Below are 16234 nucleotides of genomic sequence, written 5' to 3'. Positions count from 1 at the left end.
TCTTACAAAATTAATCCTAAAAAAAGCCAAATCCCTTTAAAAGGAAAACCTTTCTAGAGCAAATGTTTCTAAAAATGAAACGACCCATTTAAAGGATTACATTTGGTGCAGCCAGGATTCAGAGCAAAGGGATATTCCTTCAGTTAATCATAATGCTTGATTCATGTGGGCTTCATGTTTAAAAAGAAATAATGGAAATTCTTTTCGCATAGGGAAGGACAAAAGATGACCCAAATCTTCCAGGGCTTTCTCATGCTAAACAGTAAAACTGATTAGAGGTTTAGATGCTAGACCTATGACATAACTGACACAGTCCCCCCTTCCCTGGTGGGGGGACTCCCTTCTTTACAGATTCAGACAGGGAATATTCCCAGCACTTTAGAGTCTTAGAGTTAGTTGTCTAGGGTCCTGAGAGGTTAAGTGACTTGCTCAAGGTCACACAGACACTATGTGGCAGGGCTTGAACCCAAGCATGCTGGTTTTAAGGTCAGTTGTCTGTCAACTAGATAACACCACCTCTAATAAAACTGAACTAGAAAGAAAAAAATGTAGACAAAGTGAGAGAGAAGCCTGGATTCTGCCATCATGCCAAGTTTAACCTATCCTGCTTAAGGTGTACTTGTTACCTTCATAGATACTGAGCACTAGAGAAAAGAGATAATCCTGGACTCTTGAGAAACTGACATACCTCTCTTGCACTCTATGAAATGATGTAGTTTTTCTCGAGTATTCACACCAAGGTCATAAAAATTCTGTCTAACAGATTGTTTCTTCCTCTGTGATGGTTCCTTCAGTCTTTCTGAGACTTTACCCTCTTCTTCTGTTTGTGAAAAATAAAGTTAAAAATATACTAAGATGCAAAACTTAATCATAACAGCATGAGTTCTAGTGGCATTTTAAGCTTTCTATTCATTCTCATTTTATTTGAATAAAAAGAAACAACCCCTTAGTGTTATTAAGGGAAAGTAGTGAAAGCAAGTAATCAGTAAGTCAATCAATACACATTTATTAAGTGCTTACTGTGTGTTAGGCACTGTGGCAGTAGCTGGGATACAAATAAAAAGCAAGAAAAGTCCCTGCCCTCAAGGAGCTTATGTTGTAACGGGAAAGACAAAATTTGATAGAGATGATCATGGAGAGAGAGAGAGAGATCTTGGTAAAGAATTCTCCAGCCTCTGTAACTCTTGAAGCCAAATAGGAGAGGGATAGTAGAGGGGACAAGAGTTACAAATTCCACAGTTCAGATTGACTACAAGCATTGTAGCTTGTATACCAAGTGCAGCTACAGTAAATAAAGTGCTGGGTCTCCAGTTAGTAAAGTTGTCGTTGAGTCATTTTCCAGTCATGGCTAACTCTGTGACTCCATTTGGGGTTTTCTTGGCAAAGACACTAGAGTGATATGTCATTTTCTTCTCCAGTTCATTTTACAGATGAGGAAACTGAGGCAAACAGGGTTAAGTGACTTGTCCAGGGTCACAAAGCTAGCAAGTATTTGAGACCAAATCTGAACTCAAGTCCTCCTGACTCCAGGTCTGGCACTCTGTCTATTGAGCCACCTCTAGCCTCCTTTTAAAGGATTTAATCCCTTTTAAGGATTTAAAGGAGTCCTCAGATCAAAAATTTGAGAACTACTTCTCTAGCTCCATTCCTCATAGTGTGAACATAAGCTGAAGAAGCTTATGGTAGGAGTTATCTAGGGCTCAAGTTTGGCATGGTACAAGAAACAACAGGAAGGTAAGAATTCAAGAGCAGAGGACAGGGAGAGGATTCGGGAAGATGGCAGAGTAGGTCAGAGAACTCTCCAAGTTTCCTCCACAAAAAAAAAAAAAAGACAGAGCATTGCCTCAGAGCAGCAGAAGTAAACAGAGGGAAAGCAGTTGTCTTCCTTAGACAATTTGTGAAGATCCTAGGAAAGACCAGACCTCTAGGGGCAGATGTTTAGGCTGAGTGAAGTGCAAACACCTCCAGGGGATTCTGCAAATCAATAAGCAATAAGCTCTGGGGCAGCTGAGTGAGAAGGAACCTAAGCCTTGGAAACTTTCAATTCCCAGACAGTGTGGGGGGGTCTGATGGCTGAGTAGACGACTGAAGGACCTTCTAGGGTCAAGGGAAGCCAAGCACAGCTGGGCTGACCAGACGTGTTCTAGGCTGTGACTGTAGGAAGAAAGAGTTAGCACACATATGGTAAGTGTAGTAGCAGAGAGGTGAGGACCGTTCTGGCTGTGGGCACTTGCAGGACAGCAGAGTCTTTGGTTTCAGCTGGGGGAGAGAGGACAGCTGTAGTGTACAGCCACCCAGGGACTGCAGGGAATAAGATCAAGTGCAGGACAGTATGGCTGGAGGCCCTAGCTGTGACTTAGGAGTAGAGAGGAAAGTCCAAGTTTGGGCCCCAAGACAGACTTCAGAAAATAAGGGTAAAAAGAGTCTGAGGCTTGGGGCATCATTCCCCATATCTCACGACTACAACTTGACTATACTAATAGCTGCTAAAAACAAAATAAAACAATAAATAAATTAAAATGAGCAAGCAAAGGGAAAGAATCCAAGAATGGATAGTTACAATGGGGATAGAGAAGATCTGGGTTCATATTAAGAGGGAGATAATGGAGCTAAAAAAAACCCACTCCTTTTTCAATGAGAAACATCACATGGTCCCAAGCACAAAAAGAGTTCTTGGAAGAACTTAAAAAGGACTTTAAAAATCAAATAAGAGAGAATGAGGAAAAATTAGAAAAAAATAGAAGCAATCCAAGAAAATCAAGAAAATAATGAAAAGAAAGTCAACCAACTGAAAATAAAGAATCAAAAACTTAAAGAAGAAAATAATTTCTTGAAAACTAGAATTAGGGAAGGGGATGCTAATCACATTGTAAGACATCATGAAATCATAAAACAAAATCAAAAGAATTAAAAAAGAAGAGAAAGTGAAACATCTCATCAGAAAAACAACCAATCTGCATAACAGATCAAGGAGAAATAATATAAGAATATGAAGGCGGAACCAAGGTGGCCAAGTAGAAGAATGGACCAAGTAGAAGCTCTGCCCCCAGAGCACATAAAAGACCTGTAAAAAGTGACTGTAAACAAATTTTAGAGCAGCAGAAGCCACAAAACGACAGAGTGGAAGAGATTTCCAGTCCACGACAGCCTGGAAAGCCGACAGGAAAGGTCTATTGCACCATTCCAGGCTCAGAGCAGAGCACAACCCAGCCTATAGAAGGTTACTTTCTTAGTGAACAGGTATTTTCCTCCATCCGTTCAGATGAAGAAGAACAAAGGATACCATCAGAGGAAGACATTAAAGTCAAGGTTTCTACATCCAAATCCCCCCCCAAAAAATATGCAATGTTCTCAGGCCATGGAAGAGCTCAAAAAGGATTCTGAAAATCAAGTAAGAGAAGTGGAGGAAAAATTGGGAAGAGAAATGAAAGTGATGCAAGAAAATCATGAAAAGTGAACCAAAAGCTTGTTAAAGGAAAACAAAAAAATGCTAAAGAAAACAACAACTTTAAAAATAGACTAACCCAAATAGAAAAAAAGGTCCAAAAAGCCAATGAGGAGAAGAATGACCTTCAAAGCAGAACTGGCCACATGGAAAAGGAGGTTCAAAAGCTCACTGAAGAAAATAGTTCTTTAAAAATTAGACTGGAGCAGATGGAAGCTAATGACTTTATGAGAAACTAAGATATTACAAAACAAAACCAAAAGAATGAAAAAATAGAAGACAATGTAAAATATCTCATTGGAAAAACAAATGACCTGGAAAATAGACCCAGGAGACATTATTTAAAAATTATTGGTTACCCTAAAAACCATGATCAAATAAAGAACCTACATATCACCTTCCAAGAAATTATCCAGGAAAACTGCCCTGATATTCTAGACCCAGAGGGTAAAATAGAAAATCCTGAAAGAGATCCCAAAAGGAAAACTCCTAGGAATATTGTAGCCAAATTCCAGAGTTCCCAGATCAAGGAGAAAATATCAAAAGCAGCCAGAAACAATTCAAGTATTGTGGAAATACAATCAGGATAACACAGGATTTAGCACCTTCTACACTAAGGGATCAAAGGTCTTGGAAAATGATATTCCAGAGGTCAAAGGAGACAGGATTAAAACCAAGAATCACCTACCCAGCAAAAAATGAGTATAATACTCCAGGGGAAGAAATGGTCTTTCAATGAAATAGAGGACTTCCAAGCATTCCTGTTGAAAACACCAGAGCTGAATAGAAAATTTGACTTTCAAATACAAGAATCAAGAGAAACATGAAAAGGTAAATAGGAAAGAGAACCTTAAGGAACTCATCAAAGTAGAACTATTTACATTCCTACATGGAAAGATGTTATTATATATATGTTATATATATATATGTTATAATATATATATTACACATGGGTGTATATATATGTATGTATGTATGTGTGTGTGTGTAGGTGTGTATGGTTAGGTATGGATGTGTATATTATATGTACATGTATATATATTTTTTTTATGTTATGTATGTATGTATGTATATGTACATGGGCGTATGTGTATATCTACAGACAGATAGCCAGATAGTTATAGATAGATACACATAGACAGAGGGCACAGGGTGAGCTGCATATGAAGGGAGAATACCTAAAAAAGTAAAATTTACTGCTGAATGAAATGTAACAGGAGTAAGAGAAAGGAAGAGGTAGAATGCAGCAAACCATCTCACATAAAAGAACAAAGAAAGAGCTTTTACAATGGAGGGGAAGAGCGGGGAGATGAAAGGAAATAATTGAGCCTTACTCTTATGAGATGTGGCTTAAGGAGGGAATAACACACTCAATTGGATATGGAAATCTATTTTACCCAGCAGGAAGGCAAGGGGGAAGGGGACAGGAGAGGGAAGATAATAGAAGGGACAGCAAAATGAGGAAAGGGATAATCAGAAGCAGACACTATTGTGGGAGGACAGGTCAAGGGAGAGGATGGAATAATTGAAGGGCAGCATAGGACAGAGGGGAATGTGGTTAGTCTTTTACAACATAACTATTATGGAAGTGCTTTGCATTGTTATACATGTATGACCTATACTGAATTGCTTGTTTTCTCAATGAGGGTGGGGAGGGAGGGGGAGAAAATGGAACTCAAAGCTTTAAGGATGAATGATAAAAATTGTTTTAGCATGTAAATGGAAATTAAGCTATACAGGCAATGGAGTATAGAAATCTATTTTGCTCTACAGGAAAATAGAGGGGAAACAGGATGGAAGAAGGGTAGGTAACAGAAAGGAGTACAGACTGGAGGAAGGGGTGTATGGGGTGCATGCTGCCCTGGGGATGGAGGTGGGGAGAGACGAGGAAAAAATTTTGAATTCAAATTCTTGTCAACGTTAAGAACTGAAAAATAAATAAATCATTATTAAAAAAGAAATAATATAAGAATAGTTGAAAATTACAATAAAAAAAACAATCTTGATACAATATTACAAGAAATTATCAGGGAAAATTGTCCAGAAGTCTGAGTACAAGAAGGCAAAGTAGAAATTGAAAAAAATCAAGCTATCATTACCTGAAAGAGATCCCAGGAGGAAATCTTATGAGAATATCATAGTCAAGTTTCAAAGCTCACAGATTAAAGAGAAAATATTGGAAGCAACAAGAAAAAAACAATTTAAATATCATGGACCTATAATAAGGATTATACAAGAACTAGCAGCTACTACATTGAAGAACCACATGTCTTGGAATACAATACTATGTAGAGCAAAAGAACTGGGGTCACAATCAAGGGTAATTCACCCAGCAAAATTAATAATCCTGAATGAAAAAAAATGCACATTTAACAAACTCAAACACTTTATGGGTTTTGTGACAAAAACTTCAGAATTTAAGGGAAATTTCAATACATAACATTCAGGAAAGACATAAGGTAAGGCTTGAAGACCAATTATAAGGGACTCATTAAGGTCAAATTGTTACTTCACACATGTGAAAATGTTAGCAGTACTCTTATGATTGTCCTCATTATTTGGGTAGTTTGAAAGAAAGACATGAGCTAAGCTGAGTATGATCAGGTTATTCTAAAAAAAAAATAAAACTCTGTAAGGAAAGATAAAAAGGAGTAATTATCTCACATAATGAGGCATATAAGGAAAAATTAATACAAAAGAAGCTAGTGGGGGGAGGACAGGTATTGCTGGAACCTTTCTCTCATCAGGAATGGGTTAAAGAGGTTGTTACATATATATCCAGAAGGGTATAAAAATATAAATTCATAAAGAAATGAGGACAAGGGCTAAGGGTGGGAGAAGAGGATAGGGAGGGACTCTTACATGTTACCATATATAGCATTTATTATATAGATTTTCCTGAAATGGAAATGTATTGTTTTACATTTAATCCTCTCTTATGGACTGCTGTATACGTGGCAATTCCCTCCCCCTCTTTTCTTATTTTTTATTTAGTTTAAGATAAAGAAATTTATAAAAAAGGTCAGAGAGGTTGTGAACTGAAGTCAGGACAGGAGTAACAGCTGAAGAATGAACAGGAATTGTAGGTCACAATGAGACTGGAGAATAAGCTCAAGAAGGGTAAATCACACAAAAAGAGGGAAGAATGAAAGATTATGATCAGAAAAAGCAATAATTGAGTTTTGGGTCAAAAAAGTGGAACGCTTATAGATAAGGGTGAGATTTAAGGTGCAAGCATCACCATGTGTAGCTAGAGTTAAGAAGTAGGTCATGGCATCTGAAAATATTAAGGAACTGGAGGTTAGGGTGTTGGAATATCCACACGAATGCTGGAGTTCCTCAGTGTAATGCAAGAGTTGGAAAAGGAAGGAAGACAGTTAGCTAGGTACTAAATTCGAGGAGAAAGGAAGAACAAACTAGGAGGACAGTATGCAATAGCCTCTATCATCTGTATTTGGATAATAAAACTTGATAGTGAACTTCAGTGGAAGAGAGGGTGCTGAACATCCTCAGGCATCAAAGAGAGAATCTAGAATTGACAATGGAAAGCAAGAACAATTCTGATATCTCTGTAGTACCAGCATGGGGATGGGAGAGTTGAAGGGAGTTAGGAAAGTGAAAGTTAGTACAACCTGTACTAGAAAGAATGACTAGGATTCCAGGTCATCTGGGGGAAACCAGGTTTCTATGAGTGCTAGATGACAAAAGGAGTACAAGAGGAAGAGGTTCAAAATGAAGGTAAGTATTGTCAGTTACAGAATGGGGAGGGGCAGACAGAACTGGACTAATGACTTCTTAATCACCAAATCCATGGCCCTGACTCAGATTTCATTCTTTGTGACTCCCTCACTAATTCTGACACCACTGACCTCTTCCATCTCTTCCTTTGACTTCAGAAACACCATATTCTTGTTCTCCCTTTACTTCTCTAGTCACATTTTCTATCTCCCAGCTCTGCTCCTTACATGGGTGTCATGACTTTGGGAAATCAATTCCTCTGAGTTTCAGTTTCCTCATCTGTAAGGAAAAAGATCTGGATGACATCATTTTCAAAATATCTTCCAGTTATAAAGTCTTTGATCACTTTCTAGGTGCTTAGTCTCTTCCTGATTCTTTAATATGGGTATTCCCCAATATATTTATGGGTCTCCTTTTTCAGTACTGTCATAGGATCATAGATGGGGGAAGTAAATATTTGACAATTAAAAAATAAAATTTAATTTAAAATAGCCAGGATCATAGATTAGAGGGGGAAGAGACCCTAGAGGTTACTGAGTCCAACTTCCCTCATTTTACAGCTTAGGAAGCTGACGTTCAGGAAGCTTAGGTGATGTTTCCAAGGTGACAGGGTCAGTATATGTCAGACACAGGATTCAAACCCAGATCTCCTTGAATCCATTCCTTTATCTATTATGCCATGACACCTCTATCATTGACTTAAGATATTCAAATACCACTTCTATACAGATGATTCCAAAAAATTCTCTAGAGATTTTTTCTGAGGTTGGGATCAAAATCTCCAACTGCTTATAGTCTATCACTACTTAAGAGGCTGTTGTCATCTCAAATGAACTTGGGCAAAATGTATACATTTTTTCCCATTCCCCTCCCTCCCAAAAATCTTTCTTCCTTTTTTGCCTTCACTATTTGTCAGCTGTATCTATCGTCCAATGTACCTAGTCGATTCTCCTTTCTCAGTCATATTCCAGCTAAAATCATCATGCCTTCTATTTTTTTTTTATATATTTTAAGATCTCTAGCCTCTGCTCCTTCTTTTGCATTGCTGACTTACCTGTCGATCAAAGCCTCATTATCACAGGTCTGAACTATTACAATGGCCTCTTAACTGTCTCTCAACCTCTAATCAACTTCTAATTCTGCTTTAAGAATATTATGCTAATCTTCTTAATTCATAAAGCTAGTATCATCACTCCTCTAGTTAGATCTTCTTTGGTTCCTACTGCTGGACAAATAAAACTGAAACTCTTCTGCCTGGCATTCAAAATGCTATTGACAACATAGTGACATCTTCACTTATCAACCTTCTTATTCTCCCTGCTGTAGTCCACAGTCTAGCCAATCACTCTTTCCCCTTAATGTTCCCTTGGTTTTTCTGCTCTGCTTGATGATACCTATGAGGGAAAAATAGGAACCACACTTATTTCAGGACACTTTGATGGACTAACCATGTAAAAATTCCCAAATTCTCTGCTGGCCTAACAGTGAAAAATGAGTATAAATAAAATATAACAAATTATATAAAGCAGAAAAGGTCTCATTCACTGTTATAACAACTATTTGTTGACCTTGGATAAAAACCAGCTACAGTCTTACCTCAATGGCTACCTCAACCTGGTTGTTGCTGTTTGTTCTCCTACAGGACTAATGACATCACGGAGGGGATGTCCCGACTTGCTTGTGACTGGATTTAAGTGAGGCAGAGAGCTCTGCAAAGTTATCAACCTCACTCTCTCCTCAAGAAATTCTGAATCACTGAGAGACTGCATTTAAACTGACTACAGCTCAGAAGAAATTTAGATATCAAGTAATATTACAATAGAAAACTCGAATACAAGATAAGAGGAAGGAAGATATATTTGGGTGGTATAATAAAGCATAGATTTAATAAAGACAGGTCATTCCCACCCATGATTCTACTGGTATTCTACGTTTAGAAGCAGTGCTTTAAAGGAAACCAATCAAGTTTTAGCCTAGAAATGACAATTTTAAAATCGGCAGTTTAAATGACTTCGTTTCTCTTATACTTGTTATCATGCTACATCTTTTAAGTCAATTTTTCTCCCAACTCAACACGCATTTATCAGATGTCTGTATGCAAGGCAATGTATTAAGTTTTGGGGTCAAAAGATAAATGAAATAGGCATTACCTTAAAGGAACTAACATACTACTGCGTGATACATAGATAAATGAATATAAAACACGTATGAATTAATATGGGGGTGAGGAAATAAAAAAGACCTTTTGTAAATGGCATAGAACTTGAGCTAAGCCTTGAAGAGAACACAACTTGTGCAAAGGTTCTAAGTCCAGAATGGAATGGAATGTATGGGGAATAGGAAGTGGAGCAGTTTGGCTATAAAGTAGGGGACTTGATGGAAAGTAACATGAAAGTAACACATTGACTTATGCTAGTAGCAGACTGTGAAGGGCTTTAAATGCAGAGAACATGTATTTTTTATCTTAGTATTAACTACAGTTTTCCTGAACAGGGGAGTGACAGATTCAGATTCATGCTTCAGGAATATGAATTTGGCAAGTATGTAGATGATGAGCTAGGAGAGAATAATAGATGGAAGCAGGAAAAGTAACTAGGAGACTGCAGTAGGTCAAGTGAGAGACCATAAAGGTCTGAACTAGGGTGGTTTGCTATAAGAATAGAAGGAACAAAATAGCTGTGACATTCAATAGAACCTGGCAGTGAGTTGGATGAGCAGGAATTGATGCACATGAAGAAGCCTAAGTCGGTTTGGAACCCGGGAAACTGGTTGGTTTCTTCAAGACAAGAGTGAATTTAGGGAGTGCGGCAGGCTTAAGGTAGAAGCTAATGAGTTCTGCTTTGGACATGCTGAGTTTGAGACACCAAGAAGATAAAGGAGTGGAAAGACCTAGCATGTAGTTGGTGATAGGAGGCTAGAGCTCACAAGAAAGATGTGAGCTGGATACTGAGAACTGGGAGACATCTGCATATAGATAACACTCAAATCCACGGGAGCTTATGAGATCACCAAGACTACAAAGAGAGAAAAAGATGACCCAGGGCAGAGCCCTAGGTATACCTACACATTTAAGAAGGGGCATGGATCTAGGAAACCAGACACAGCAGGAACAATTAGGTATGTATGAGGAGAATATGAGGGAAAAACATGAACTCTACTGAGCTTTGATAGTCCTATTCAAGCTGGCCTCAATCTATCTTTCCAACCTCAATGAGCTTTACTCACCATTCCATACACTTTGTTTTAGCTAAACTGGCCCTCTTTCTGCTCTTCACACACAAGATATTTGATGTCTTGCCTCCCAGTCTTTGCCTTAGGCATCTCCCATAACTAAAATACACTATTCTCCCTCTCCCTTTAGGATACAGCTCAAACACCATCTTCTATATGAAGCCTTTCCCAATCATTCAAATTGCTCTTGCCCTCCTTTCCAAACTTTTACTTAAGTACATATTTGTACTTATCCACTTTACACCTGTGCTGTGCATACGTTTATATGTACTTGTTGTCTCCATTAGAATGTAAGCTCATTGTAAGTAGAGATTATTTCATTCTTTGGGTTTGTATCTGAGTTTAGAAAACTGCCTGACACATAGTAAATGCATACAAAGTAACTGGTGAATGATTGAAACAGGAGGAAATGGGGCCACAAAAAAACCTAAAGAGGAAGATCATCTGATAATAGGGCATGGATAACAGGGTTTTCTTCTTCAAAATGGAAACATTCAATAACACACTAGAAAAGCTAACTATAGCAATAAGACAAAACACTTTTGACAAAAATAATAACGATCTAAACAACTAGAGAATTTGCTCATGGATAGGCCAAGCCAACGTAATAAGAATGACAATTCTACCTAAATCATTTGTTTATTCAGTGCTCTGCCAATCAAATTACCAAAAATTATTTTGTACAGCTAGAAAAAAAATAATAAAAAATTCATCTAGAAGAATAAAAGGCCAAGAATACCAAGGGAAATCGATGAAAGAAAATGTGAAGAAAGGTTGCCTAACCATACCAGATCTCGAACTGTAGTACAAAGCAGTAATCATCAAAACAATCTGGTACTGGTTAAGAAATAGAATGGTGGATCAGTGGAATAGATCAGGCATATAATACTTAATAGTAAATAACCACAGTAATGTAAACCCCGAGATCCAAGCTTTTGGTACAAGAACTCACTACTTGAAAAAAGTTGCTGTGAAAACTAGAAAGCAGCTAGGTACTGACCAATATCTCACACCATATTCCAAGACGAGGTCAAAATGGGCACATGATTTAGACATACAGGTTGATATAAAAAGCAAATTAGGGGAGCACGGAAAATTTTACCTGTCAGATCTATGGATAAGGGAAGAATTTATGACCAAACAAGAGACAGGTTTATAGGAAATAAAATAGATCATTTTAATTACATTAAATTTAAAAGTTTTTCCTCCCCAAAAAACCCAATGCAACCAAGATTACAAGAAAAACAGGAAACTAATTTACAAGTGTCTCAGATAAATGCCTTATTTCTCAAATATATAAAGAACTGAGACAACTTTATAACAATATGAGTCACTGATAAGTGTTCAAACAATATGTACAGGCAGTTTTCAGATGAAGAAATCAAAGTTATCTATAATTGTGAAAAAATACTTTAAGTCACTATTGATTAGAGAATTGACAATTAAAACAACTCAGGTACAATTCTCACACCTAACATAACAGAAAAGGAAAATGACAAATATTGGAGAAGATGTGGAAAAACTGGGACACTGTAATACACTGTTGGTAGAATTGTGAACTGATTCGATCATTTTGGAGATTGATTTGGAATTATGCCCAAAGAGCTAGAAAACTGTGCATAAAATATCACTCTACACAGTTCCACTTAGTACTACTGAGTCTGTATCCCAAAGAGATCAAAGGAAAAGGACCCACATGTACACAAATACTTATAGCAACTCTTTCTGTGGGGCAAAGAATTGTAAATTGAGGGGATGCCCATCAATTGGCTAATGGGTTAACAAGTTGTAGTACATGATTATAATGGAATATTACCACATTATAAGAAATGAGCAGGATCATTTCAGAAAAACCTGTAAAGACATAAATTGATGCAAAGTGAGGTGAGCAGAACCAGGGGGAACACGTTACATAATAACAGCAATATTCCACAATGATCAGTGGTGAATGACTTAGCTATTCTGATCAATACAATGATCCAAGACTATTTTGAAGGACTTATAATGAAAAATACTATATGCACTTCTAGAGAAAGAAGTGATGGAGTCTGAAAGCAGACAGACATATAGTTTTTTCACTTTATTTTTCTTGCTTTTTTTTGCAACATGGCTAATATGGAAATGTTTGCATGATTTCACAGGTATAATCAATATCACATTTTTTACCTTCTTAATAGGTAAGGGGGGGGGAATGAGAGTAAAGAAAAGAATTTGGACCTCAAAAATTTTCTAAATGAATGTTAAAAAATAAATTAATTTTTAAAAAGAGAGAAGGAAAAATATCTCCTAGTAATTTTAAAATCTCATTCCCACAACATCACCTGGAAATATGAATGCTCCCTCCTCAGCTCCTCCTTCTGCTCCTCTTGGTTTTTCATGCCTAACAAGACCACGTGTTGGTGTGGATGCTCGTGCTGCTGGTGCCTGAGATGATACTACAGTCGGTGATGGTGGTATGGGCATGGGTGCCCGAGCCTGTGCTGGTGCCCGAGCCCGTCCTGGGGGTCGAGCCAATATTTCTGCCAAAGTTGGTGCCCTAGCTGTTGCTGGTGGCTGAGCCGTTATTTTTGCCCCACCTCGTGCTTGGGTTGACGCTGGTGTCTGAGTCGGGGCTTGTGCCTGAGTCACTTCTAGAGCTGGAACTGGCGTTAGAGCTGGAGCTGGGCCCGGTGCCCACTGCCCTTGCTGTTGTCGGTGCCTAGAGTTCCCATTACCAGCTTGCTGACCCTGCAGTTTGATTTATTTATATACTTTTTAGCAATTAAAAGTAGCATTAATCTCACATGCCAGTAGAAGATTCAATTTTATAGTCAAGAAAGGATATTTAAAATAACAAATACCAACTATCCCCAAAATAGAAGACAGCATGAGAATTTTAAAAAAGGGAATTGAAGGCTATTTGTACACCAGACTTCTATTCAGTTGTTCCTCATTTAAATATTTTTCAGAACAGAAAAATACTATGAGCTACCATTGGAACTCTCTCATGGAAACTAGGGATATTAGGAAATATGCATCATGTCACCATAGTCAAATAACTTGGAAAGGAGTCATTAGGCAGATACAGAATTGCAATAGCTTTTCAGGATTCTTTGGGGAGAGACTGGGGGGCAGGGAGGGTTGCTAATTGGAGGGAAAAGAGCAAGACTGCCAATTATTGGTACAGGTCCCATCTATAATATTCAACAACTTAACCCCATTTATCCTTAATATGTAAGGGATGTTGAATTCCCAAACATGCCCAGCAGAAGACTATGGATGGATGGCTCTCAGTATGTCCACATTTATGGAAATGAGAGTACTCACCTCAACAGGTGCACTACTCTGGGCTTCCTTTGGTGGCCTTCCTCTTGCCATTGGGTTTTTTCTGGCTCGACCACTCATTTTTTTCCCCTAGAAATGAGCAATACACTAAACTTCACTTTTCCTTAATACTTCCTTGAATTTCTCTTATTTTGATTAACCTTTCAAAATGAACTTCTGAAGAGCATGTATTTACCAAACAAACACAACTTGTCCTTTTCACTTGGGACAAGACATTCCAGTCATCATAGGTAGCTTACCATAATAAAGAAAAAAAATTTTCAAATTACATTTAAAGTTACAACTGGAATCTTGAATGGATTTATTTCAATTCCATGTTTAATAATATCAATACCATATAGAGAAATCATCATAGAATTCAAAATTTTAACAAGGATTCTTCCTTTCTCATTAGTTTGAACACCTGAGGCACAAGGAATAAAAAAGTCACCATCTTTCCCCGCTTCTTAGTCCTGAAAGAAAATTCAAGTTAGAAAACTTGACTTACCATTTTTTGTAACTGATCAGCTTTGAGTTTTATAAAGAAACATTATAAGATCTAGAAGGGACCTTAGAAATTATCTAATTTAAAATTCATTTTACAGATAAAGAAACCAAGACTTGGAAAGGTTTAGGGTGAAGTCACTTGCCCAAGATCGTTAGATTTTAATTTCATTTCTCCGTATTCTGCTATGCAATCACATAAGTATGAGATGGAAACACCAAACCTGGCTTGATCTTCTGCCTTCTAATTCTGAGTTCTTTGGGTTCCAGTATGCTGTGAGTGTTGGACTTCAGAGCACGAAGAACCCAGTCTGACTCTACAAGATGTATACTCACCATGGTTATGTTACTTAAGCTCAGTTTCTTCATTTCTAAAATAGTTACTATAATGGCCATAATATTTGTAGAGTTTAAGACTCAAACGGGATAATGTATAGACAGCAACACAAAGGAATCCCTTCCATGAAGGGGAGCGATAAATGGATCCCTCGTGGGAGCCATGGGATATGCAAATTGGGAGACGGGGGGGGGGGGGGGGGGAGGGGGCGTGTCTTTCCATCAGCCCCTGCTATAGGAAGGATCTCCACAGTGGGGGGCCTTGGGACCTTCATAATTCTCCTCCAGGGTGCTTCCTAGGGTGGGGGAGGGGGAGTCTTCAAACACACCAGGGAAGGGGGGTGCGGGGGAGTTAGGAATCCCGCCAGCCCCATCCACGAAGGGAGAGATCCCCCCAAGGACGCCGAGGCCCCCAAGGACGCCAAGCCCCTCCCAGGACGCCGAGCCCACGCGTTCCGTTGATTGGGGGCAGGGCTAAAGTGGAAAGAAGAGGCAGTTACCCTTGGAGGTACCAGCAAACCCCCTCCACAAAATCACTCCTTTCTCCTTCTCCTCTTCCTTCCAAGGAGAGACCCCCCCCCTCCAGCCAAGGGAGACGTAAAAGCCCCTCCGGCCCCTCAGAGCCCTTCTGATTATAGCCCCTCGAGGTAGCCCCATCACTTCGATCCCTCCGCCTCCCCACACCCGGTAATTCTCCCCTCTTTTTCCCTTTGTAAAATTCCACGATAGAGCCCCTCACACACACACGCACACACACACAATCTAAACCCCATCCTTCAGGGCTTCGCCGCATTTGGGCGGACAGGAGAGACCAGCCCTAGGATTTCTTTTCCTTCTCAGCGCGGAAGGACATAAACCAATACGCCCTGTAGTGAGAACTGACGAACCCCCGCCAGGCCCCGCCCACAAGCGCGCGTGCTGCCCCGGGATTGGCTGCCTGGGCCTGTCATCCCGCGCTCTCCCTCGAAGGGGACGAAGCCCGGGGAGGAGCGGGGCGGCCGAGCGGCGGCCGGGAGCCTGGGGCCTCGGGCCGGGAAGGAGCTCCCCTTGGAGGTAAGGCAGAGGTTCCTGGCCCCGGCTCGGAAGCTTCGGGTCCGGGAAGTGGTGGGTCTGAGGCGGCCCGGCCTGATAGGCCTTGTCAAGAGGCGAAGGTTGAGGCTGGGTAAATCCTGACTGAAAGTTCTTCATGTGGGCCTGGGAAAAAAAAAAAAAAAAGGAGGGGCCTGGAAGAGCTCGATGCAAATGAGGGGCGGGGCTAGGCCTGGTGGGCGGGTTTTGAATGAGTGGGGAAGTGTGACCCTCCGTCCCCTCCCCCCTCTCTTTTTCTCCGTCCTCTTCTCCCTCCCCCCGCCCCCTCTTTCTTTTTCCCCTCCCTCCCTTTCCCCTCCCCTTCCTCCTCTTCCACTTCTCCACTTTCCCTCCCCTTCCTCTCCTTTCCTTCCTTTTCTTTCCCCCTTACCCTTTACTTTTCCCTCTTCCCCTTCTCTCCCTTTTCTCTCCCGCTCCCTTTCCCTTATCCCTTTCTCCTCCCTTTTCCTCTGCCTCTGTGTTTCTCCTTCCTTTTCCTCCTCTCTTCCTTTTTTCCTTCTCTTTCTCCCAACTCCTCTTCCCTTGCCTTCTCCCTTTTCCCTTCCTCTTCCTCTCCTTCATCCATCCCTGCTCCCATCCTTTTCAACT

The 16234-nt window shown here is 39.7% G+C and overlaps 1 protein-coding gene across 1 annotated transcript in view; it reads right to left on the bottom strand.

The window, feature by feature from the left end:
* Positions 1–15165, bottom strand: part of LOC140499392 (piwi-like protein 1) — a 75221-nt gene extending 60056 nt beyond the window's left edge. Inside the window, exons 1-4 of the mRNA XM_072600740.1 lie at positions 15058–15165; positions 13721–13807; positions 12736–13141; positions 689–820 (exon numbers count right to left, since the gene is read on the bottom strand). Of these exons, the coding sequence (XP_072456841.1) occupies positions 689–820; positions 12736–13141; positions 13721–13798 (616 nt within the window). The 5' untranslated portion in view covers positions 13799–13807; positions 15058–15165. The remainder of the gene's footprint in view (positions 1–688; positions 821–12735; positions 13142–13720; positions 13808–15057) is intronic.
* Positions 15166–16234: the final 1069 nt, after the last annotated feature.

Source organism: Notamacropus eugenii, chromosome 4 (genome assembly GCF_028372415.1).
Source record: "Notamacropus eugenii isolate mMacEug1 chromosome 4, mMacEug1.pri_v2, whole genome shotgun sequence".
Classification (NCBI taxonomy): Eukaryota; Metazoa; Chordata; class Mammalia; order Diprotodontia; family Macropodidae; genus Notamacropus; species Notamacropus eugenii.
Note: the sequence above shows the minus strand (reverse complement) of the source record. Positions and strands in the feature narration are given on the sequence as shown.